The 24,751-nt window shown below is 40.8% G+C and overlaps 1 protein-coding gene and 1 pseudogene across 7 annotated transcripts in view; one reads left to right on the forward strand and one right to left on the reverse strand.

Moving 5' to 3' along the window:
• Abl2 (ABL proto-oncogene 2, non-receptor tyrosine kinase) overlaps positions 1-24,614 on the forward strand; it is a 100,680-nt gene extending 76,066 nt beyond the window's left edge. For 4 of the 7 annotated variants that reach the window (XM_063239883.1, XM_005005844.4, XM_005005841.4 and 1 more), the window contains 7 exons: positions 2,816-2,900; positions 3,992-4,169; positions 4,736-4,920; positions 6,888-7,040; positions 8,087-8,176; positions 13,843-14,016; positions 14,623-24,614. In XM_063239883.1, the coding sequence (XP_063095953.1) occupies positions 2,816-2,900; positions 3,992-4,169; positions 4,736-4,920; positions 6,888-7,040; positions 8,087-8,176; positions 13,843-14,016; positions 14,623-16,334 (2,577 nt within the window). In that variant the 3' untranslated portion in view covers positions 16,335-24,614. The remainder of the gene's footprint in view (positions 1-2,815; positions 2,901-3,991; positions 4,170-4,735; positions 4,921-6,887; positions 7,041-8,086; positions 8,177-13,842; positions 14,017-14,622) is intronic. The other 3 variants (XM_003474932.5, XM_003474934.5, XM_003474933.5) reach the window with 1 other exon arrangement.
• LOC106028720 (RNA-binding protein 4B-like) lies at positions 10,030-11,149 on the reverse strand (annotated as a pseudogene).
• Positions 24,615-24,751: the final 137 nt, after the last annotated feature.

Here is a 24,751-nt window from a genome sequence, read left to right on the forward strand (position 1 = left end):
TTATCTCTTGTGGCTGTCAATGTAGATCTTAGGTGGGAGTTTACAAGTAAATTCTAAGTTACAAAGCAAAACAAGCTGTTGAGCTTCCTGAGAACGACCCCTACTGGAGAGAAATCTTTATGCAATGTCTAAGAATCTGGGTGCTTTCTTACTGTGCTTATCTTCCTTCCTCTTGCTCCTCCTGTTTCCATGCAATTAGATCATTTCTTGTTCTTAAATTCACAGAAATCTTTTTCCTGACACTACCCTGTCTCCTGTTTAACCAACCTGGTGTCAAGTTACAGAATTATTTGCCAGGTTTCATTTCTTTTACTTTGGAAGCTTCCATGGCTCTGCCACAATTTCTGTTGCCTTGTGGCCTATAGCAAATTGCCAAAAGCCTAGAAGCCAAAAATATGACTGAGTCCAACCCCAGGTGAGCTAAATACGTTGACATGGCAGATAGTACCTCTTAACAAAAAAGGCTAAGGTCACATCCCTGGAAAACTGAACCTAACTAAAGAGATCTTCATACTAGCAAATTTCTTCACTCTATTTAACCTAATCCTCAGTATGCACATGTGCACGCACACACACACACACACACACACACACACACACACACAAAGAAACTTTAAAAAAAATAGGCAACAAAACCCTCTAAAGAAAAAAATCCCCTACAGTCTCCCAGTTCTTTCAAAGCAGATCCAGGTCAAATGTCAGATTGCTAAGCTATACAAAATGATCAAAGAACCAGCAAAGAAAATCAGTGAACTCAAATTATCACCAAACAGGTAGTAGAACTAACAAAATTTATCAATGTAAAGAGTCATATAGAAAATTGGAAGAGCTAACCAAAACTATTCAATACATGAATGATAAATTTACTAAAGAAATAGAGTTAGTGAAAAAGTTCCAAAGGAATATTCTGGAGGAAAAAAAAAATCTGTTGGATATTACAAAAGCAGAAATGAGGCAAAGATTTAGGGGCACAAGTGCCTGCCTGGCAGCCAAGGTCCTGAGTTCAATCCCTGGTACTTCCCCACCCCCCAAAGAAAAGAAAGGGGAAAAAAAAAAAGCAGAAATGACCTATGTGAGGAGAGCATGTCATACCTCAAGAACAGTATACTCAGAGGTACCTAAAAATAACAAAGCAAAAAAAATTGATCCACTAGCTATTAGGTGATATTATGACTACCTAAGACTAACTGAAGTTAGAGAAAAATTAGAAGTTAGAGGGCAGCACACATGGAATAAAGAACCTGCATACAGAAGTTACAACAGAAAACGAAGTCTGGAGAAAGAACTCAACATGTTTTGGAAGCATGTAGAACCCCAAATAATCATTAAGAGAAAAGAAGCTCCTCACAGCACATAATAGAAATCCAAAATGAAGACAGACTCTTAAACGCTCTCAGAGAAAAATGAGTCACTATTATAAAGGTAAATCTCTTAGGAATAGAGCAGATTTTTTCAACAGAAACTTCAAAAGCTAGGAGCTTGGACTGAAGTGTTTCAAACCCTAAAAGAAAATACCTTTTAGTTTAGACTAATAATATCCTGCAAAACTACCTTTCAAAATTGATGGGGAAATAGATCATAGCACTCTGAAACTAGAAATCTATTCCAATAGAAACCCCAGAAATTTTACATTCATCTGGACATTAAATAGCATACTCCTGAATACTCAGTGGAGCACACAGAAAAAATAAAGAAATTAAACTGTCTAGAGGTAAACTATAATACAGTATAACATACCATGATCTATGGGACACAAAGCAGTCCTGAATGAAGTGTATTTTTTAAAAAGCTCAGATCAAAAAAGGAGAGCAAGCTCAGATAATCTAATGATACACCTTATGGTCTCAGAAAAACAAGAACAGTCCAAACTCAAACCCAGCCCATTGATGGAAATCAGAAAGATCAGCACACAGATTAAAGAGCTGGTTCTTTGAAATAAACACTTAGCTAAATTTAGAAAAGAAGGAAAAAGATCTACATCAATAAATTAAAAAAGAATGGCTAGGTTTGGTGGTGCATGTAATCCCATCACTTGGAAGATGGAGATAGAAAGATCACCACAAGTTCGAGGCCAGCCTAGGCTACCTATCAAGATCCTCTCTCCACAAAAAGAAAAAGACAAGTCAATATGGAGGACACCACTACTAGATCAGTAGTAAATACTATGAAAAATTATACTCCAACAAAATGAATCTAAAAGAAATGGACAGGTCACTAGATACGTATGAATTACCAAACCTGCACCAAGAAGACATAAAACCCATGAAGAATCAAATAACAGATAATGAAGTGGAAGCAATAATTCTAAAAAATCTACTGACCAGAAATACCAAGAACTCAGAGAACTCACCAATGTATTGTAAAGATAAAATGCCACAAAACTCTTTAATGAAATTGAAAGGGAAGAAATACTTCTAAACTTATTCCTGGAAGCTACCATTACTCTGATTCCAAAGTCAAAGACCCAGCTGTAAAATCTACAGGCCAGTGTCTCAGGGCATGGATGAAAAAATCTTTTAACAGGATACTGACAAGCAGAATGCAACAAATCACCAAAAAGATTATATATCATAACCAAGTAGGCTTTATCCAGGGATGTGAGAGTAGTTCAAAATACGCAAAGCAGTTACTGTGTAGTACACTACATAAACAAAAGTAAGGCCCAGAAAATCACATGAGCATCTCAATACATGTAGGAAAGAAAAAAATACTCCTTTTAAAACTAAAGTTATAGGATTGTGAGTTGATTCAGAAGATTAAGAAAGGGGTATGCTCCTTTTTTTTTTTTCTTTCTTACCTTATTCTTTTTTTTTAGGAAGATACTATGGAAGTGGAGGAGTTCCTAAAAGAGGCTGCAGTGATGAAAGAAATCAAGCATCCTAATCTGGTCCAACTATTAGGTAAGGAAGCTGGAGCTTTAAGTTTCCTTGAAAGATACTTGGCCTTTGAGTCCTTAATTATCTTCAAATTCTTCTTTTGAATTACGATAGTGGAAACTCTAAGTGTAAAGCAACTTCAGTAAACAATTATGACCTGAAGATGTATCTGAGTAGTAGGCCACTTGCCTAGCAGAAGTGAGTCCCTTGGTTGGATCCCCAGCACCACAAAATGAGTATTAAAAAAGTCAGTGGTAGGATGCTTACCAAGATGCACAAGGCCACAATACTGCAAAAAAAAAAAAGTTTTTACTCAGGTCTGTTTCAAACACAAAATCTGTGACCATCGTTGATTCCAGTATGTAAAACTCACCAGCTTATAGTGATTACTCCAGCTCAAAGCTCAGAAGCATTTATCACAGTAGCAAGATGTTCATCTTGGCAGCACATATATTGAAATGGTACCAAGACATCACAGAACATTCGTACAAAATACGGAGATTGTTTCACAGTTTAAAAAAAAAAAAAGCAGATTAAATATTGTGACCACAGCCATCAGTTTACCCAAGCAAGCAGGAAGTGCTATTACTGGAATAGATTAATTTATCTGTTCAGGTCACAAACGTTTGACTAAGGCTTTTTCAAAATGGATCACTTTTCTTTGAATGTTCTCATTGGGCCAAATTGTCGCAAATAAAGTGGTTTATTGTAGGTTTTTTTTTTTTTTTTTTTGGTGGTACCAGGGATTGAATTCACGACCTTAGGCTTGCCAGGCAGGCGCTTAGGCCACTGAGCTAAATCCCTGTCCCTGTTGGTTCTTTATAAAGAGCTGTCATATGTGAGTGAAATCTTTGTATACAGATGAGGAGAGGACTCAGGGGTTACATATGAACCCTGGAAATTTTTTAGAGAATTTTTAGTAAAACAGAAGCAAAGAATTCCCTTGGCCAACTTTTAGTTTTTACCATATTGTATATCATTTTCAAAGAATGTGATGGTAAAAGGGGGATAAAATTACTGCCTCACTAGACCTAAACATTGTCAAATCATTCTTAGCAGAATGGTTTGGAGTTTTTGAATATATGCTAATAAAACACGCTGCACTGTTGTGCCAGGTGTGTGTACCTTGGAGCCACCGTTTTATATTGTGACTGAATACATGCCGTATGGGAATCTGCTTGATTATCTCCGCGAATGCAACCGAGAAGAGGTGACCGCAGTTGTGCTGCTTTACATGGCCACTCAGATCTCGTCCGCAATGGAGTATTTAGAGAAGAAGAATTTTATTCATAGGTGGGTAAAACCTGGTTATTCCTGTGGCTCACTACCAAGAGATCTTGCTTGACAGAAAGATGAAGGGAAGAAAACCTTCTCAGCAATTTTCAGATAATTTAAGAAAGGAATTCTGTGTTTCACGGGGCCTCTTATAATGTTATTTCCAACTTTTAAACCAGTTTTCCTGATAAAAGTATTGAGAGACCTTTTTTCTCAGTACAGTTGGCAGAGTTCCAAGGTGCTTTTGCTCCACCTGGTGGCTGAATTTGAAAAACAGCTATTCTAGTAAAATGTTTAAATCCTTGTAGAAAAGCATCTATTGCTCCTCTATCCCCATGTGCTTATTCAGAGAAACTCATTTTATAAAACCCTTGTTTTTCTGGCATCACATAACTTCCTCTTGATGAATATTCTACAAACAGTATAAATTAATGACTTTCTACCATGTTAGTGATTATTACAAACTGCTACATTTATCAGTATTTATCAACTCTGCTTATAAAACAAAGAACCAAGAATAGTGTATTCATGACGATTTTTCTTACTGATCGAATGAAATTACACTGAGGTTTTCTTTCCCACAGAGATCTTGCAGCCCGTAACTGCCTAGTTGGAGAAAACCATGTGGTAAAAGTAGCTGACTTTGGCTTAAGTAGACTGATGACTGGAGATACCTACACTGCTCATGCTGGAGCCAAATTTCCCATTAAATGGACAGCACCAGAGAGTCTTGCCTATAATACCTTCTCAATTAAATCAGATGTTTGGGGTAAGATTATAAGGGACTTTTTCCTGCATATGTTGTTTGTTTCCCTCATATATGTTGTTGTTTTCTTTTTGTCTTATGTCCCTCCACATCTTTCCCTTTTTCCCTCCCTTCCTTTCTCCTTCCTTCCTTCTTACCATCCTTCCTCTTCTTCTGCATGTGCCCCTGTCTCAATTTTTCTCTCTTTCCCTCCCTTTCCTTCCTCCCCAGTACTGGTAATTGATCCTAGGGCCTTCATACTGAGCTACAACATCACCCCATTCTGAAACTTTTTTGAGACTAGGTATGCAGGGTGGGCTAGAATTTGAAATATTTTTGTCTTGGCCTCTCAGAGTGCTGGGATTATTAGTGTGTGCTACCACACTCAGTTTATATTGTCTTTATAAATATAAATGTCTTAAATCTTTTTTTTGTGGGGGGGGGGGGTTGAAGACAGTCTTACAATGTAATTCAGACTGGCCTTGAATTTACTATGTAAGCTCAGGCTGACCTCAAACTCACAGCGATCCTTTTGGCTCAGCATCCTGCATGCTGGGATTATAGGTGTGTGCCACCATGCCTGGCTATACGTATCTTAATTTTTTGAAGCTTTCCTTTTATATAATTATCAAAAAAGTATTGTGTTAGAGCATAATATCATGTCTGTAGTCTGAGCTTCTTGAGAGGCTGATGCAGGAGCATTACTTGAGGCAGCAAGTTCAAGATCTGTCTGGGCAACATAGAAAGATCCCATGTCAATAAAAAGTCTGCCTTCAAAGAGGTCACAGTCTAAATCTCAAATTAAATTACAGTTGTAATGATTCTTTCTCTGTAAAGTGCCCTACTTTTTATATTAGTTGGGGTTTGTTTTTGTTGTTTTGGTTTTTTTGGTTTGGTTTGGTTTGATTTAGGGTCTTTTTGAGATAGGGTCTCACTATGCAGTTCAGGCTGGCCTTGAACTTATTTTGTAAGCCAAACTGGCCTTGAACTTACAACAGTCCTCCTGCGTCAACCTCCTGAGGGCTGGGATTACAGGTGTACACCCCTAAACCTGGCTTTACTTAGGTTTTGCTGCTCATTTGCAAAGCACAATGACACAGAAAACTTTTCCAGGAAAATGTTATGATAATTTGTCTTTGTAATTGATCTGGTTTATACTGCTCTGAGAAGCTGAATGGCTTAGTAGAGGATTAGTAAATTTGACAAGTCAAGAAATTTGGGTTATGAGAAAGTAGAAATAGTTATAGGAATCTAAGATACTTTTTACTAGAAAGTGCAAAAACTCAGTGGAATTATGACAAAATCAAGCAAATTGTTTTTACTGAGAATTTTGTCTGATTTTAAACGAATCAGTTTTTTGTTTTACTCCTGGGATATTAGCAGACTTTGAAATCATAAAACTGTAATCCCAGCAGTTAGGAAGGAGACAGAGGTAGGAAGGTTACTGTGAGTTTGAGGCCAACCTAGACTATACAGCAAGACAAAACAAGGAACAAAACAAACAGAAGATTGGAACTCAGCTGGGTGTGATGACACTCACCTGTAGTGCCGCACTCAGGAGGCTAAAGCAGGAGGATCACCATGAGTTTGAGACCAGCATGGGCTACATAGTGAGTTCGAAACCAGCATAAACTGTACAGCAGGACACTGTCTCAAAACAAAAGCAAAATCAGAAAACTCAGAAATAAAGATAGTTCCAAGATTAGTTGGATTATGCCACAGATTTTTTATATGATCATAGTGTATTTTCCCTCACTGTAATAAAATAAAAATTGGGATGTTTTCAGAAAACTGTCTTGAGACATCCTGTAGCATTCCTGTGGGAGACATCTCAGACAGTTCATGCTAAGAATGGTAAAAGGGCATGTTAATATTATAATGGAATTTGATTGTGATCCAAAATCTTAAGGACAAGATATCTGATGATATAAATAATAAAGCAGAAGAAACATTAGGCTCTTTTTTTTTTTTTTTCTTAATTCCTTATGCAGCTTTTGGGGTACTGTTGTGGGAAATTGCTACATATGGAATGTCACCATATCCAGGTATTGACCTGTCTCAGGTCTATGATCTGCTGGAAAAAGGATATCGAATGGAACAACCTGAGGGATGCCCCCCTAAAGTTTATGAACTTATGAGAGCATGTGAGTATTTCTGCATATTTTAATTTTGAAGCACCAGCCAAGTTGAGATGATTAGCAAAACTGAAAACACTTTTTCCTCTCACTGTTTTTATATTGAATTTAGTTTATTATTAATCAGCCAACTGGCGTAGTGTATAAAACACTATTGAGTCTTACTGGAATCCTAAAAATAGTGGTCTGTGACCCAAATATTTATCCAGTTTCTCAAAAACGTTTGTATATATAAGATAAGAGGGCCAGGGATTTAGTTCAGTGGCACAAGAGCCTGCCTGGCAAGAAGCAAGGTCATGAGTTTGATCTTCAGTACCAAAAAAAAAGATAATAAGGAATTGGATTTGCATACTAAGGTAGAGGAAAGCTACTTTCAGCTAAATAAGAATGATTGCAAAAGACTATGGAAAAGGGCCAGACATTTAGCTCAGTGGCCTAAACGCCTGCCTGGCAAGTGCAAGGTTGTGAGTTCAATCCCTGGTACAAAAAAAAAGGGGGTATTCAAAAAAAGACTATGCAGAATGCATAAAAATAATCCCCATAATAAGTAAACAAAAGTTTTGGGCTGTTGAAGATGAAAGTGTGAAGTTGAATAGTAAATTGCAGTTGTGTTTCAACATAAGTTTTATATTATCTTCTCATTGAACATTGGCATTTGTCAAATATGAACTCTTTAAGTGTCTTCTTCCTAGTTCCCTATTAAATTATGGATACGTATATTTGATTCTTTATTATAAAATCTGACTGGTGCAAACTTGAGGACAAGTTTGGTTTTTTCATTTCAATTCTACTAAAAAGAAAAAGCTAGCCATTGTCAAATTCACTTTCTTGCTTCTCCGCATCCTTGTAGTAGAGGGAGTGGGAGCCAAGAACCAGCTTTAGGAAATGGATTCTTATGCTTTTCTCAAACTGAGAAGCAGCTGCATCACTACCACAGTGAACATGCTATAACCAATAAGGATACATCGTGTTGCATGGACCTCTTTATTTAGTGTGCTGCTGACTGTATATAATTCTAGCAGGGAGCTTTTAATACTGTTTTATGTGTCATACAGGCTGGAAGTGGAGCCCTGCTGAAAGGCCCTCTTTTGCTGAAACCCATCAAGCTTTTGAAACCATGTTCCATGACTCTAGCATTTCTGAAGGTAAATTTACTGTTAGTAGCTAGCGGGCGTTATATGTGTGATAATTACATTTCAGAAACTGTTGGCTCCAACGGTTCGTGACTATTTCAAGATATCACGTTAATGGTTGGCCTTTTATTATTCTCATGTTGTTGCTTTTTTTGCTCTTTTTTGATGTCTTATTTCTGTCTTGTTTATTTAATGTTGAAATTATACTTTTATTAGAAATTTATTCATTCTTTCCATAAATAAAATTAATGTTTGGTAGTTCTTATATCATACGATTTATGATATAAGGAAGAAAAGAGGAAAATAAACAGTATAAAAATATTCTGGTCAAACCACATCAAGACAAAATCAAGTCACGAGGGACCAGGGATTTAACTCAGTGGCATAAGTGCCTACCTGGCAAGTGCAAGGTCGTGAGTTCAATCCCCAGTACCAAAAAAAAAAAGTCACAAAAGCAATCTCTCAAAACTTTATTTCTGGAAATTTAAGGATATAATTACAGTGAAAGCACAATAGTGTACTTTATAGTATTAAGAAAACTAAAAACAATTTAAACATCTAGTAGACAATTAACCATTGTGGCTATATAATTGAATATCTAAAATTTTAATATAATTGATTATACTGGGAGGGAAGGAAGTTTAGAATAAGTTAATCTATCAGTGGAGAAGTATTTCCTTTTCTTCATAATTGAACAGAGTGGACTAAGTTCCAGTTTTAAAATAGTCAAAGAGGAAATTAGGCAAGTTGATTTTTGTCTGCTTCCCTTAGTGGTTTATCAGCTAAGAAAACATAGACTAAGAAGAAAGAAAAAAGAGAAGTACAGTGTCAGAGCTTAATGAAAAATGCTTCCTTTCCCTGTGATATATTGTGCTTGTGTAGACTGAGGTCACAGCTGGCCTTGGGAGCTGAGAGCAGATGGCAGTCACAGCATTGTCCTTCCTCGTGCTTTGTTTCTGTGGAGTCAAAGTGTTAGAAATGAACATCAGCCAGAATGTGGGATCCATTTTACTTTTGCATCAACTGTATTTTTACATTCACTTCTGATACCTCTTTAGTCCTTAGTTTAATATTTTTGCCTCTTTTAAAATGAATTCTTTTTGCTGGGCATGGTGGTGCATGCCTGTAATCCCAGCATTTGGGAAGTTGAGGCAGGTGATCACTATGAGTGTGAGGCCAGCCGGGGATGCATAATGAGTTCAAGGCCAGCATGAACTGCATGATAAGACCTTGCCTCAAAAACAAAACAAAAGAAGATTCCCTTAGAACATCAACAGATCAGTTTTCTTTTTTAAATGTTAGAAATATTTGTCAAAAAGTTATTTAAAAAAAAACGAGTGGAGAAAACAAGGCTAAATTTCATCTAATATTGTATCACAATCAGGTCAGACAAAAAACAAAGAAACAAAACAACTACAAAACCCCAGTGGACCTAGCAATTTCAGAAGAGTAGTTTCAATGTTGGAGTCCAGAGCTAACAGAAAAGTCTGCTTGCCATAACATGGTCATTTTAAAGGGATAGGAAATGCTGCAGAACGGCAGGGAGAAGGGTCCAACTCGTAAGGAAAAGCAAGATTAGGGGGATTCTACTGTAGAGGAAAAGGGATGCCAGCGTAATCCTTACCTAGGGCCGCTGAGAGGCTGAGAATATAAGGAACAGATTAAAAGGCTACAGACACTAGTATCAGAAGGAAAGAAAAGCCAACTTAGAAGGATTCAGTTAAGAAAAACATAATTGGTCACAAACTGCTTTGTTTACTGACACATAAAGCAATAGGAAACATCCCGGCAAAAGGGACTGTGTGGAGCAAGTTCTCATGACCACAGCCTGAGGGTTTAGTCTGCGTGTATCCTACCTCCAGTTTTTATAATGCTGAGCAACTCGCTCGGTCTACATGCTGCTCCCATTGATACGGGGCCATGTCATACCGGGAATTCTGTGCAATTACTGAAGCCTGGGACAGCTCACTCTGGCCCAGAGCTGTAGCCCTGTCCAACTGTGGGGAGCACAATGCAGGGGGCTCCTGTCCCTTCCAAAGGAGGAGGAAGAAGTGTGGCACCATAGCAGCTGAGGTGCCACACATAGCACTGGAGTTTGGCAACAGATGTCTGTCAGAAGAATCAACAGAGGTGGAGTTGAGAGGACTGGTCACAGCTGAGCTCTGGACTTGAGGCAGATGAGACACGGTCTGGTCTGCGTAGTTGTATGTAGAAGCATCAGCAGCTGCTGCTGCCACTTCATAAGAGCAGACCTAATACTGCTTCTAGTAATCGAGTACTCCGTGTGCACCATTGCGATACATGGATTCTTCATAGCCCATGGTGTAGAGTGTACTCCATACTCTTCATTGTGCTGTTTAGTAAAGTCTGCCATGTGTCCTGTACAGTCTATCAGGCACTCCTTTAGACCAGTGTCCCTCTTCCCCACACCAATAGCAGCCACTCTGGTCTCCCATCCCAGGAGCAGTGTGAGGCCAGCTGGTGGACAACTGCACATGCATTCTTTTGCCTTGAAACTATCGTCAAGGCCCCGATGGCCTCCACTGCATCTTCTGCCCACTCCATGCATACAAAGGCATAATCTTGTACAATGTCATATTCGATGACTGAACCATATTCCTCAGACTTGGCCCGAAGCCCTTGATTGTACAAGTAGGGCTGATGTTACCCATATGTAACTTGATTGAAGCTTTGCTCTTGTTCTTGCTGACTTCCGCAGTGATGGTCACACTGTGTAGCTGGTGGTGGTGCAGGTCATGGATGGCTCCCCGCTGCTGTCTGGTCTTTATGTGCACAAAGCTATAGTTCTTAATGATGTCACATTCCAGCACCTTTCCATTCTGCTCAAAGCAGCAGTCTTGCTCTGTGGCCGGCCTCCGGGGCGGGTTTCCAATGACAGCTGCACCATTCTGAGGAACCTCGGGGTAGAGCGGTGGTGGCAGTGGCTCCCACATCAGAGATAATCCTACAAAATGGCGACGGCCACTCGAGCCTCAACACGTCAATTTGTAAAAACTAGTTTCAATTCAAAATTGTTTTTAAAAAGGAACTTAAAATTACTCAACCCCCAAAAAATTACTCAACCCACATTTTATTGATCATCTCTTCTTGGGCAGCCATTGTACTCCTGGGTTAGAGGACACAGATAAGACATAGTCCCTTGTATTGGTTAACTTTCCTGTTGCTTAACCAGAAGATTCCTGACATATGCAACTTAAAGGAGGAGAAGTGTATTTGACTCAGGTTTCAGAGATTCTAATCCATGGCTTGAAGGTTCAAGGCAGGAATACCATGACAGAAGGGCATGGCAGAGCAAAGCTGCTTAGCTCATGGTGGCTGGAAAGCAGAGCATGGAAACTGTGCCAGCAAGAACTGTACCTCTAGAGCATGCCTCCACCCAGACACAGGCAGAAGTGTGTTTTACTGCTCTGCTGGGTGCCTCTTAATCCAGTCAGGTGAACAGTCACAATTAACAGTGACATGCCAACATTAAAAACGATGCACTTGTTAGTCAGATATAAGTGAAAAAAAAAAAAACCAACTCAAGCTTTTGTAAGTAAAAAAAGGTTTATTGGCTCATAACCTGACTGTGGAAAATAGAGGTGGCTGAAGCCACGGGCTCAAGTAGTTCTCCCTCTCACACCCACTCCTGTCCAGTTTCTATTGACTTCTGCTTCTACACTGGTCATCCTTAGACTCCTTCAATTGGGTAAGACATAGTTGCCAGCACTGTTCAGGACATACCTGTAGAGCTCATGATCGGAGTAGAGATGGGCTCCAGCTGCTGTGCGTCAGTATAAGCTCAGTGTGGGCTTGGATTATGTGCCTTATACCTGCTTTTGTGAGGGGCTAATTTTAAGGTAAATACTTAAAAAGTTGTAAAATAATTACAAAATTTCACATCTTGACTGATGCTTCATTTTTGTTCAGGAATAGATGTATGACAAAGTATGTCTTTGCCTCAGTAAAAAGCTACTACCACCATAGCCCCACTTTAAGTCAGCTAAGGCTTACTAATGGGGCAAACACTTTTTCAAGATCCTAAATTGTATTTATCCTCCTTGTTTAGTGTAAGATACAATCTAAAAATTAAAATACGTGCAGACATTTGTCCACTTCGTTAACTCTCTGAATAGGCACTTAGTAAATGAGGATGTCCAGCTGACCATTAAGCACATAAAACCATGCTCAGCATCCCTGTAGAGAGGTACAAATCAAATCCTAGCCAGATACTATGATGTGCCTACCAGAATGTTACAACTAAAATCATACCCAAATATCCAGTAACATCCAGTTTACACAACCATGCAAAGAAAGCAGGGCCTTTATAGTAGGTATATAAATTCTTAAAGCCATTTTGAGACAGTTTGGGATGACCCAATAAAGGTGATTGCATGTGGACCCTGAGACCTACTAATTCTCCATCTAGGTTTATACAAAACAGTTGTGCATAGACATCTGCATACCTGGAAGACATGTAGATGAGTGTTACCATTATGTATGTGTAAAATGTACCATGGGCTAGGGATTTAACTCAGTGGTATAAGTGCCTGCCTGGCATGCATGAGGTCGTGAGTTCAATACCTGGTACCAAAAAAGTATTTTTTTTTTTTTAAGTAAGCCAATTGTAGGCCAAGGATTTAGCTCAGTGGCACAAGTGCCTGCCTGGCAAGTGCAAGGTCGTGAGTTTGATTTCCAGAACCAAAAATAAATAAGTAAATAAATAGAATGTACCAATAAAACTTCTAAAAGGGAGGAAGAAAAAGATCTCAGAACACGTGCAGAGAACAGTTCCCAAAGCCCTGCAGGTGTACTTTGCCAGAGAACTTGAGCAGGTTCTCAGCAGGATGGGCTAGTTCTGATGTCAGCCTGAAGTGCGGAATCCCAGCACTGCCTCTCAGGACCTGTGTGTAGAAGTTCTTGAGGAGTTTCCTCAGGATTTGGACAGCATAAAAGGACACAAGTACCATGAATAACCTGTTATTGGGACTTTCTCATGGTAGCCCATCCTGCTTCCTCCAGGATGTACTTTAATTTTCTCTCCTTTTACTGGACCCAGGCTCACTCTGCTGAGGCAGTATGTCCCTCTTCATCTTTACTTTCTTTAATAAACTTTGCTGCTGCTTAAAAAAAAAAAAAAGACATGTAAGAAAGCAACGTATTTATACTAGCTAACAACTAAAATAAGCCTAAATATCCATCAAGAGAATAGATGAATTTTAGGATAATCACACACTGGAATACTACACAGCAATGAGACAGAAATCTGCTAATTGCAACATGTGCTTTCACAAATGTAATAGTGAGCAAAAGAAGCCAAAGGAGTAAATACTTGGTGATTCCATTTGTAAATTAATTAATTAAGAGTTGGCATCTCACACTGTTGCCCAGGATGGCCTTGAATTCCTGGGCTCAAGCAGTCTAGTCTCAGCCACCCAAGAAGGTAAGCTATAGGAACATGCTGCTACAGCTTGTTGCTGCATTTAAATACCATTCTACACTCCATTTCTTTATTTTAATCAGTACCGGAGATTGAACTCAACCTCGAAAGGCAGGCGCTTATGCCGCTGAGCTAAATCCCCAGCCCCGGCACTCCATTTCTTTCCCAGTTTTTCTGAAAAGAAAACTTCATTTCTCTATCGCAAAATTGTTGTTTCTGTCTGTACTGTTCTTTACAGAAGTGGCTGAGGAACTTGGAAGGGCTGCCTCCTCCTCATCTATTGTTCCATATCTGCCCCGATTACCTATCCTTCCTTCCAAGACTCGGACGCTAAAAAAACAGGCAGAGAACAAGGAGAACATTGAAGGCACACAAGATGCCACAGAAAATCCTGCGTCCAGTTCAGCACCAGGTAAGGGTCTCAGCATGTTAGATGAAAATAAAAACTGCTTATTGAAAGGTCGTAGGATTGGATTCTTTTGTGGCCGTCTTCCCGGAGGACAGTACAGCATCCTCCACTCCCACTCTACTCCCTGGCCCCGTGTGGCCCGCACTACAAATCTTGATCTATCAGCCCAACATGTGACTTTGCCACTGCTCATTTTTGGTACATGCTGACTTCCAGATAGCTACTGTTTTCATACTTCTGGCAAAACTTCATCAAGCCTAATAGGCATGGCCAGTTCTGTTCAATTTTAGGGAAAGGAGTCAGTGCTGGGGATTTAGCTCAGCATAAGCGCCTGGCTAGCAAGCACGAGATCGTGAGTTCGATCCCCAGTGCCAAAAATAAATAAATACTGAGGTCATAAGCAGCAGATTCTGACCCCTTTCCCCCCATTTACCTCTATATCACATTTGGAATACTAACTACTATGAAACAAGTCATTGTTTATTTCCTCTGAGTACTGCCAGCACATCGTATTTCGTAGATGCTGATAGAGCTTCTGTAATTCCACCTTAGTCACCTAATGGATTCATTTCCTATCTTTCACATTATTGATTGCCCATTTTTCATCAGGGTTCATTAGGAGTGCACAGACCAGTGGGTCCCCTGCCCTGCCTCGAAAACAAAGAGATAAATCACCCAGCAGCCTCTTGGAAGATGCTAAAGAGACCTGTTTCACCAGGGATCGGAAAGGAGGCTTTTTCAGCTCCTTCATGAAAAAGAGAAATGCTCCCACACCCCCTAAGCGCAGCAGCTCCTTCCGAGAAATGGAGAATCAGCCTCATAAGAAATATGAACTCACGGGTAACTTCTCATCTGTTGCTTCTCTACAGCATGCTGATGGGTTCTCTTTCACTCCTCCCCAGCAAGAAGCGAATCTGGTGCCACCCAAGTGCTGTGGGGGGAGCTTTGCCCAGAGGAATCTCTGTAATGATGACAGTGGTGGGGGTGGGGGCAGTGGCACTGCTGGGGGTGGGTGGTCTGGCATCACAGGCTTCTTTACACCTCGCTTAATCAAAAAGACACTGGGCTTACGAGCAGGGAAACCCACAGCCAGTGATGACACTTCCAAGCCTTTTCCAAGGTCAAACTCTACATCTTCCATGTCCTCAGGGCTTCCAGAGCAGGATAGGATGGCAATGACCCTTCCCAGGAACTGCCAGAGGTCCAAACTCCAGCTGGAAAGGACAGTGTCCACCTCTTCTCAGCCAGAAGAGAATGTGGACAGGGCCAATGACATGCTTCCAAAAAAATCAGAGGAAGGTGCTGCTCCAACCAGGGAGAGACCAAAAGCCAAACTGTTGCCCAGAGGAGCCACACCTCTTCCTCTGAGAACCCCCTCTGGGGACCCAGCCATTACCGAGAAGGACTCTTCAGGGGTGGGGGTGGCTGGAGTGGCAGCTGCCCCTAAAGGCAAGGAGAGGAATGGAGGGGCACGACTTGGGATGGCTGGAGTCCCAGAGGACGGAGAGCAGCCAGGTTGGTCTTCTCCAGCCAAGGCTGCAGCCGTCCTCCCTACCACCCACAACCACAAAGTGCCAGTCCTCATCTCACCCACCCTGAAACATACCCCGGCCGACGTGCAGCTCATCGGCACAGACTCTCAGGGCAATAAATTCAAGCTCTTATCTGAGCACCAGGGCACATCCTCTGGAGACAAGGACCGACCCCGACGCGTGAAACCAAAGTGTGCCCCACCCCCACCACCAGTGATGAGACTACTGCAGCATTCATCAGTGTGCTCAGATGCCGCAGAAGAGCCTCCTTCAGGACAGCCCATGTCAGAAACACAGGAAGGAGGGAAGAAGGCAGCTCTGGGGGCAGTGTCTGTAGGTGGGAAAACTGGGAGACCAGTGATGCCTCCGCCTCAAGTGCCTCTGCCCACATCTTCCATCTCGCCAGCCAAAATGGCCAATGGCACAGCAGGTACTAAAGTGGCTCTGAGAAAAACCAAACAGGCAGCTGAGAAAATCTCAGCAGACAAAATCAGCAAAGAGGCTCTTCTAGAATGTGCTGACCTGCTGTCCAGTGCAATCACAGAACCCGTGCCCAATAGCCAGCTGGTCGACACTGGGCACCAGCTGCTTGACTACTGCTCAGGCTACGTGGACTGCATCCCGCAGACGCGCAACAAGTTCGCCTTCCGCGAGGCCGTGAGCAAACTGGAGCTCAGCTTGCAGGAGCTGCAGGTGTCTTCGGCAGCTGCTGGAGTGCCCGGGGCCAACCCTGTCCTTAACAACTTACTGTCTTGTGTACAGGAAATCAGTGATGTGGTGCAGAGGTAGCCACTGTCCGCTCTAGTGGGAAGATGACACATTTCTGAGGGGAGAGAGAAAGGGACTTGTTTTCCTGTGTTCTTGTTTTCAAATTGAAAGACTGATACTTGAGTGTGTTTATGTGAAGTACCTCAGATCCCTGAGTTCTCACGTTTACAGGTTCATCTCAAAAAAACAAAAGCAAATCACATGAAGGAAGTGTCAATTGGGTCCGGGCAAAGTTGGAAACTGCACTGGAAAAACAGGGAGTGCGTTTGTTTCATTAGGAAATGCAGCCCACCCCCACCTGGAACCTTGTGAGGTGCTAGACTGGGCTGCTTGTTGTCATTCTGCAGCGCAGAAGAGGGCCTTGTCCTGGGGCTCTGGGGAATACAAGAGTGAGTGTGCTCCCAGGCGCCTAGCAGATTTGGTGGGGCTGAAGAAAGGAAGCTGGGATATAGCAGGAGGTTTGTTAGGCTTTTGGAAGCCGCTTCTTGCCTTGCTTCCATGAGTCATTACTGTTGTAAGAACTGCAAGTCAGATTGCTAGACTATGAAATGGAAATACGGCCCTGTGTTTATCATAGTGGATTAGTTGGTGTGAGAAGTAAAGAATGCTGGGATGTTTAATCAGGGAGATCAAAACCTCTTTTTAAAATCTTATATTGATGAGCAGTCATTTCTCCCAGTCTAATATATTCTTTCTTAATGGACCAGTATTGATTTTCTGCTTATTGGTAGCTATCTGTAAACCATAGGTACAGGGGTCTCCTCAGTGGTTCCCTGTCACTTGCTGGGCAAGCTATCTTCTTTTATTTCTGGCAGCATTCAGGGCATTAATCAACATTGATTTTGAAAGTGGTCACTACAAGTTCTTGCAGGGAGGTCTTTTCTGACACAATGCCCCTGCATCCTGCATTGCAAAGCACTGTATCAACTAACATACAGTACTAAGTTGTCGGTTTCTTCTTGAAACTGTATAGCCAGGTCCAGACGCTTACGACTGAGAGAAGTTGGCTGTTCTTTTCTTCTCCTTTAACATCTTAAGCCCAAGGTGGGTAGATAGTTGTGGAAGGCGTTTTCTCTCCCTGTGAGCTTGGATTACCTGCTCACTATTCTCACATGCTTTTGTCCTCTCAAATTTCTGTTCCCATGCCCATCATGTTTGTTTGTATAGTTCATATTGGGGATATTCTTTATTTATTTTATTATTTCATCTCTATTCTAAGAGTTCATAATTTAAGTAGATCGTTTTCAGGGAGAACTGGTTAGATCCTGAAAATCTAATGACTTAACCCATATTTTTTGCCCTTGAAAAATAGTTTTCCCTTTCCTACTCAGTTATAATTATGGAAGCTATTTAGGAAGGAACTGATTTGAATAGGTTATATATTACTGATGTTCTTGGTGTTGTATCTAATTTTAGTTACTTCGTTCTTTTTTAAAGCTTTATAATACCCACACACACACACTCCCTAAAGATAACCCAATGAAAGTGTTTCTCCTCCCAGAGAAATGTTATCATAGGAAGATAGGGACTCAGCACTGAGCACTGAGTTTTCTCCATGGCTCTGTCATCGTTCCACTGTGAAGACACAGCCCCGTCTCTTAATCTGTTGAATGAAAATAGCAGTACGTGTTCTCAAGGGTGTTTTGCAGATAAATGTATTCACTACCCTGTTGAGAGCTTTTGAAAAAAAGCTCTTTAGTGCAGTATTGTTACATTTAATTGTTTATCATTCTCTTCTTTGCTGTGTAATAGAAGAAACTAGTGAAGTTTGGAACTGCTGAGCTTATATTAATCTGGCTAGAATACTAAAGAGGAGCTGGGCATGATGGTGCATGCCTGTAATCCCAGCATTTGGGAGGCTGAGGAGAGAGATCATATGAGTTGGGAGGCCAGCATGGGCTATGTAAGTGAGCTCCCTGTCTCCAAAACACCTAAAAAAATAAAGGAGAAACTATGTTTGGATAGAGTTTGAAAACTGTATTTGGGTATCTTTGACCAAGGAAGAAATTGTTTTCATTAAAAAGAAAGGAAACTTTGATTCTTCTTATTGTTGCTGCTTCAAAGGAGGCCCAGGTAAGAAAAAGATTAGAAGGGAGGTGACCACTGGGCACACGGCGGGTGTCAGGTGATCCTGTCAGTGTGCACCTGCAGCTGCAGAGCGGGCCGCTGGTGACCAGTTAATCTCCAACAGCCCTCCGTACCTCCTTCCTTACCATACCCCTTCATCACACCATTAACTTGAACTGCTTTTAACAGTCTTTTAAAAGTGGGGAGGGGAAAGCTGAAATTTTAGAGAATTTTTATGCTGCTTTTTAAGTTTATCCTTGTCATTGTGGGTGCATAGGGATTATAATTGTTTCCAGGGGATTTTTTTTTAAGCAGGGGCTCTGGGGTTTTTTTTGGGGGGGGGGTTTCTAAGAGTTCCGAAAATAAGCCTTGGGGAAACACTACTGAGTGTATTTCAGCTCCCTGGTTTTCACTCCGAAGAACAGTCTTAAAGGTGGTGGGCAGGGGCTCTGTCTTACTCAGGGGTGGCACCTAGTTCTGTCCTACATACAGTGGGTGCTCAATAAATTCTTGAATTGAGTTTTCTGAACACTGTCATGAGTAATACTAAGTATTGTAGCACACTCCATCCACATGATGCTTGAACCATGTAACTTCAGGGGTTGAGAGTTTAGAGTTCAGGTTAAAGAGACACTGTCGGGCTGGGGATTTAGCTCAGTGGCATGAGTGCCTGCCTGGCAAGCACGAGGTCGTGAGTTCGATCCCCAGTACCGCTAAAAAAAAAAAAGAGACACTGTCAACTTGCTATAAAATTGTAATTTAGATTTTCCTTTTTTCTATTTGAAAAGGACTAACTTTGAAAAAAAACTTTATTAAAAGAAAAGGTTTAAATCTAAAAGAGAAAACTTCTAGAAACTTATATTCAGTCTGAAAGCAGAAAGCAAGGATAAAGAATTTTGTACAAGATGTTGACAAATTTCTAAAGTGGAGATACACACACATACTCACACACACACACACACACACATATGTCACAGCCTGAGTTTTTTCATGTATAGGTAGTGGGATTACAGTTTAGATTTCCTACCTTAAAACAAGGTTTCATGTTGAATACATCTTGATTATACTTTATTCAAAGTATTCTCTTAAAAGAGTACATAAAATTAAAATAGTCTTTTTCCTGTATACCCCAATCATGACTTTCAGAGATTTAGCCTTAAAAGACTCTCTTTAAAGATTTGTTTTGCACGTGTTCTTATAGTGCATTGAACTCAGTACCAAGCTGTCAGGTCTGTTATGCAAAATTGTAGTCGCTGTTTTTCTAGATAACCTCTATGTGTGGTGGAGACCCTTTCTGGCACTAAAGGAGGCTGAGGCAGGAGAATTGCAAATTAGAACCCACCCTGGGCAACTTAATGATTTATTAAGACCCTGTCTCAAAGTAAAGGGATGGGGATATTGCTCAGTTCAAAGGTTCTGGGTTCATTTCCCTATACTGTAAAAAAATAATAACAGTTTAAATTAGGAATTTTCTTACAATTGAAAAGTGGCTAGTAAAATAGTTCTCAGTTAATAAAATGTCCTGACTTTGCTATGGCATAACCTATATTTATTTATCTAAAGTCACAGAGCTTTTGAGTTTAAAGGCTGCAGTTCAGATACTGGTCTGGAGTTCAGGCTTTATAGTCTGTCTAGGAGGCAACTTTTTTTTTTTTAAACTTGCTTGAGCCTCAGTTTCCACATTTTATCACAGAGATAAATATTCACTACCTCAGGGTTGTTACAAGGATTAAATGAAATAAAAGTTTGTAAGATTCTTAGCTCAAGTGCCTAGCACACAATGAGCACTCCATAAATGTTAACTATTATTTATACCTAATCCAGGAAGTACAGTGGGATCTCCTAAGGTTCTTAAAGGAAAATTGATGAAGTATCCCCACTCTAGATCAGAATTAGTAGTGGGATGAAGTCTTAGCCAGTGTGTTTCCAAGAGTCTCTCCAAGTGTTTTAGAAAGCTCACATTGTCTTAAAAATACGATTATGAAAGTACAGGAGAAGATGACTAAGTTACTTACCCATTGTCTCAGAAGAGTCTATTAGTGATTGAGCTGAGGTTAGAATTCAGGTCTCCTGACTCCTAGTGAAGGGATCTTTCCACTGTACTGCTGCTTTGTGAAACTTGGCTAAACAAGTGGCTCAGATAGACAATCAGTCTGCAGTCTGCACACTTGCCAAAGCACACACTCCCAGCACACTAACCTTAAGGCACTCGGATGTTTAATAATGGCAACATTAGCAAAATAAGCATTTAGGACAATGCAGTCATTTAAAAAATTATATGGCATTATTCTTTTGAACTGACTTCAGCAACACAGTCTTGCACTTTGTAGTAAAGGAATACCAACTCCCAATTTTAAAAAGAAAAACCAATCCTACATTCCTTTTTCTTAAAATATAGTTCAGTATCACTTTAGTGACTGTGAGATAATTACATGAAAGCACTTTGAGAGAGTATCTAATATAACTATAAAGTTGTATTATGAATGTCTGTGTAGAACATAAAACATTTGATTAGATGATGATTGACCTAAAGGTTTTGTACCTGTGGGGGACCTGAAACCACAGAGTCACCTCTGTAATTTTATCACATTTATAAATATGAAACTCTAGTATTGTGCTAAAGTTGTTCACAGCTGAATAACTTCAGAAAAGTGGGGACCAATTTTTTGGTTTAATGCTAATCTTTAAAAAAACAGTAAAGTGTGTTCATTTCAGAATACAGAAGCTCTTCAAGGACCTTGACTCAAGAAAGATGAGGCCCTCTTACTCTTGAACACTTCTCCCTACGTGGTCAGCCCTTCATGTCCTAACTCTAAATGTGGTGGAGGCAGACTTGTTACCTGTCGGTGTTGACAGTGTCTGTTTCAACTTACATCCTGCGAGGTTTTGTGAGGCGTTGGGAGAGGAGATAGGAAGAGGGATGAGTGGACGTAGAACCAGTGCACTTGGATTTTTGCTTTTCTAGGATTTCCTACTAGTTATAAATGGCATTGACATTTATCATCAATGCTAATTTTATTCTAAGATGAGTAGCCAAACAATTCACATAATAGATTATGAAATACTCAAGAATAAACAACAGTGGTGTTTGCTTTTGAGTTAGAGCCACACCTCATCCTGATCTCTTACTTTTTTCCATTTTTGCTACTAATGTCATTATCAAACTATGCCCACAACAGGAATTCATGTTGGACTGAGAGGGTTATCAGTATTTTTGTTTGACAATTTTGGGGTTTCATCATCTTGCTTGCATTAACTTATGTCACCTAGCTCTGGGGTCTAGCTCTACCCAAAGCATATAGTGACCAGTCCTTCTTGTGCAGGTAAATCTCTGGGCTTAAGTTTCTTGTTGTTTATTGATAAGACTGCCACTGTCTGTATCTCTGCCTTAGCTTCTGCCAAACCAGTAGTTTAGCACCTTGGAGTATTCCTGCTTCAGTTTGGAATTTGTGACCAACTCCAAAGGAGCCTCTGCCTTGCTGACGGACTTGACATAGGCAATCCAAGGGCACCTGTACCTTCCATGTGACAGGTGGGGAAACTGCTGCTAGCTATAGCCTCACCAGTCAAGAGATGAGGCCTTGGGCTGGCTTAAAATCTGTTCTTCACAGCCAGGGTGTCTTCATCTTTGGGATGAGTTCCATTTTCCCAGTTATTAGACTTTAAAAAATGTAATGCAAGACTGGCTTTTGGGGGCTCGGGGGAGTCAGTCAGTAGTGCCTGGAGTAACAGTTACCTGCCCTATTTAGCACAATTACAGTTGCCAAACCTCACTGCCATTCACTCTGCACCTCTGTACCTAAGGAAGCATGATGTCAGACTACAGAGCAGGCTGCTGCAGGACAGTTACCCAGGCAGGACTCACTCCACCTTGTCTTTGGTAAGTCTTATAGTGTCCAGACAGATGGGTTTCTGTTCTGGGGCTGCTGTTCTCTGTGCCCCCCGACCTGTGGTGCATGGTCTGTCTTAAGTATTCAACATGAGAGTTCAGTTTCTGACTTATTATCTTAGATCCAAAGGCCAGGGATTTAGAAAAGGTTCTTCCCTTTGTGATCAGGGTAAGAAGTTTTTCTGCTTCTCCTGGGGTAAGGAGGCCTACAGCGAATTAGCTTGATTCCAAGCTGACTTGGGGTGACAGAGGTTACCTGCAGAGATTTGTGCCTTCAAAGATGGGGTCCTACGTCCTGCAAAGGAAAAGTCTTGTTTGCTGAGTTGATTGTGCGTAAGCGTTGATTTAGGTCTGGTAGAAATGCGCTTCAGACGGTCTCGGCCTGTGTGAGTGACTCCTCCACTTGTGTGTTCTCCTTTACACACAGTGCTGACCCTGCAGATAACCTCCTGCTGCACTTTTGTCCATCCCATTTGGAGAACTGAGGAAAGGCTGCTGTCACTGGTTCCTTCCCTCCTTCCAAATGCACTTCTTTGCTCCTATGTACAACTATAAATTTGGAATTGTGTACCTGTCCTATAAAAATTGTGTGTTTTAGCTTCCCCATTGCTGAGCAACCTGAATACAATAGCAGAGTCCTGTTAACTTGGCCAGAGGTAACATGTCCTATGCAGATCTGTAGACCACCTAAATGACAGGTGGATGATAACCAACTGAGTTGAAAGATGAGGCACAACTTTGTCCTCAGCCCATACCCCATTCAAGGCAGAATTATGATACTAAAACCTCCCATGAGATTCTGTGCTCATCATTGTACTTGCAAGGGCAAGTTTTAGGGTCCTGCGTATCACTCTGAGCTGCTGAGCTGTGCACAAGTCAGGCTGGTAACCTTTCAGACATGGTGAGGGCAAGTTCAGATGCTAGCAAGCTTTGCATAGGGAGTACTCAGAGTTGTGTTCTTGAAATTTGACTAGATTTGCTTCTGAGCTTCCAAACAAGAATTTTAAAACATTTTCATATCTTAAAATTTAGATGGAGATTTGGACTTGGGGTTAACAAAATTTTCATGTATCTCGGTACCCTGTTTCTGCCCCTATAACAATAAAAAAAAAAAGAGGTAGGCCAAATGAATTTATTCTTGATTTAGAAGATAACTGTAGTGCTTTAGAGCTATCAATTAACAACTCCCAAATAATGCTTGATTTCATTTCTAAGAGCCTCACATATTGTGAGTGGCAGGAGTGCCAGGAGACAGAGCTGCTTCTGATAGATGAAGGTCAAATAAGACATCTTGCTTGCTTGCTTGCTTTTGTTTTTGAGACAGAGTTTCCCTGTGCAGTTCAGGCTGTCCTTGAACTCACTTTGCAGCCAAGGCTGCTTCAAACTCATAGTGAATCTTTTCCTCAGGCTCCCAAGTGCTGTCATTACAGCCGTGCACCACCATGCCTGCCCCTTTTTTCCATTTTGACAGCTGGTTTTCACTGTAGCCATTTCGACTCCATTATGAAAAGAATTTTTGGTCTGGAGAAATTACCTTGATTAGCCAGAGAAATCAGTATTCAAAAAAAAACAATAAGGGACTCACCTTACAGTTCTTTGGTACATATGTTTGAAAACCCTTTAGTGAAATAAAAAACCATCACATCTCATATCTCCAGGGAGGGTATACATTTATGTAAGTGCACATCTTTTCTTAACTGGGAATGAGTGAAAGAGTAAATCACGTCTCTCCTTGTGGACAGCAGCAGTGGCATGACTGGCATGCGGACTAACAGAGCTGTTAATGCGTGTGTAACCCCCGCTCCCTTGGAGACCCCACACTTTGCCTTCCTTGCAATCTGATTGTGTAATGACTATCAATGGAGAAACCCCAGTTTTGCGCTTGCTCCGTAAAAGTAGGTTTGACGCTTCTGATGAATAACAGAACTTTGTCCTAAAACATGCTAATTCAAATTCTTAAAAGCTCATTTAATGTTTATACCAAAGGTCATGCTCTGCAGGTGTTTGTGGTGCAGAGGGTGAGGTCTGGAGTGGTGGGCACTGTGTGCATTGCTAGGGGGACACAGTACACAGTGAGACAAGAAGGGATTTGACTGCGTCAATCATGGGTCACACTACCAGTGTTGTCAGATATCTGTCCTTAATCGTTATTGTAATATATTTTCAGTTGTTTGTTTTCTAATTTAATTCTCTTACTCTGTTGTCTGACTGTGAACTGCTAACAGTGTTAAACTTGATGTAAATAAATGATGCCCTTGAAAGGGACTGCTCTCTGCCTGTTGTCTCACAAGGTTTGCAAATTGTGTTTTGTTTTAAATAAAGGTTGCAATATTTTATTGATGCAATAGTGTTGAAATTGGAGTGTTTCTCCCACTATGTTAAGTGACAGGGAATGTAAGCAGGCTACGTAAAATAGATGTCTGTAAGGTGGAGAGATGACTTCAGCATGCATTCATTTTGGCACTGTCTTTAGGGTGTCCTC

Source organism: Cavia porcellus, unplaced genomic scaffold (assembly GCF_034190915.1).
Source record: "Cavia porcellus strain 051 isolate PalLab524CR breed Dunkin Hartley unplaced genomic scaffold, mCavPor4.1 scaffold_29, whole genome shotgun sequence".
Taxonomy (NCBI): Eukaryota; Metazoa; Chordata; class Mammalia; order Rodentia; family Caviidae; genus Cavia; species Cavia porcellus.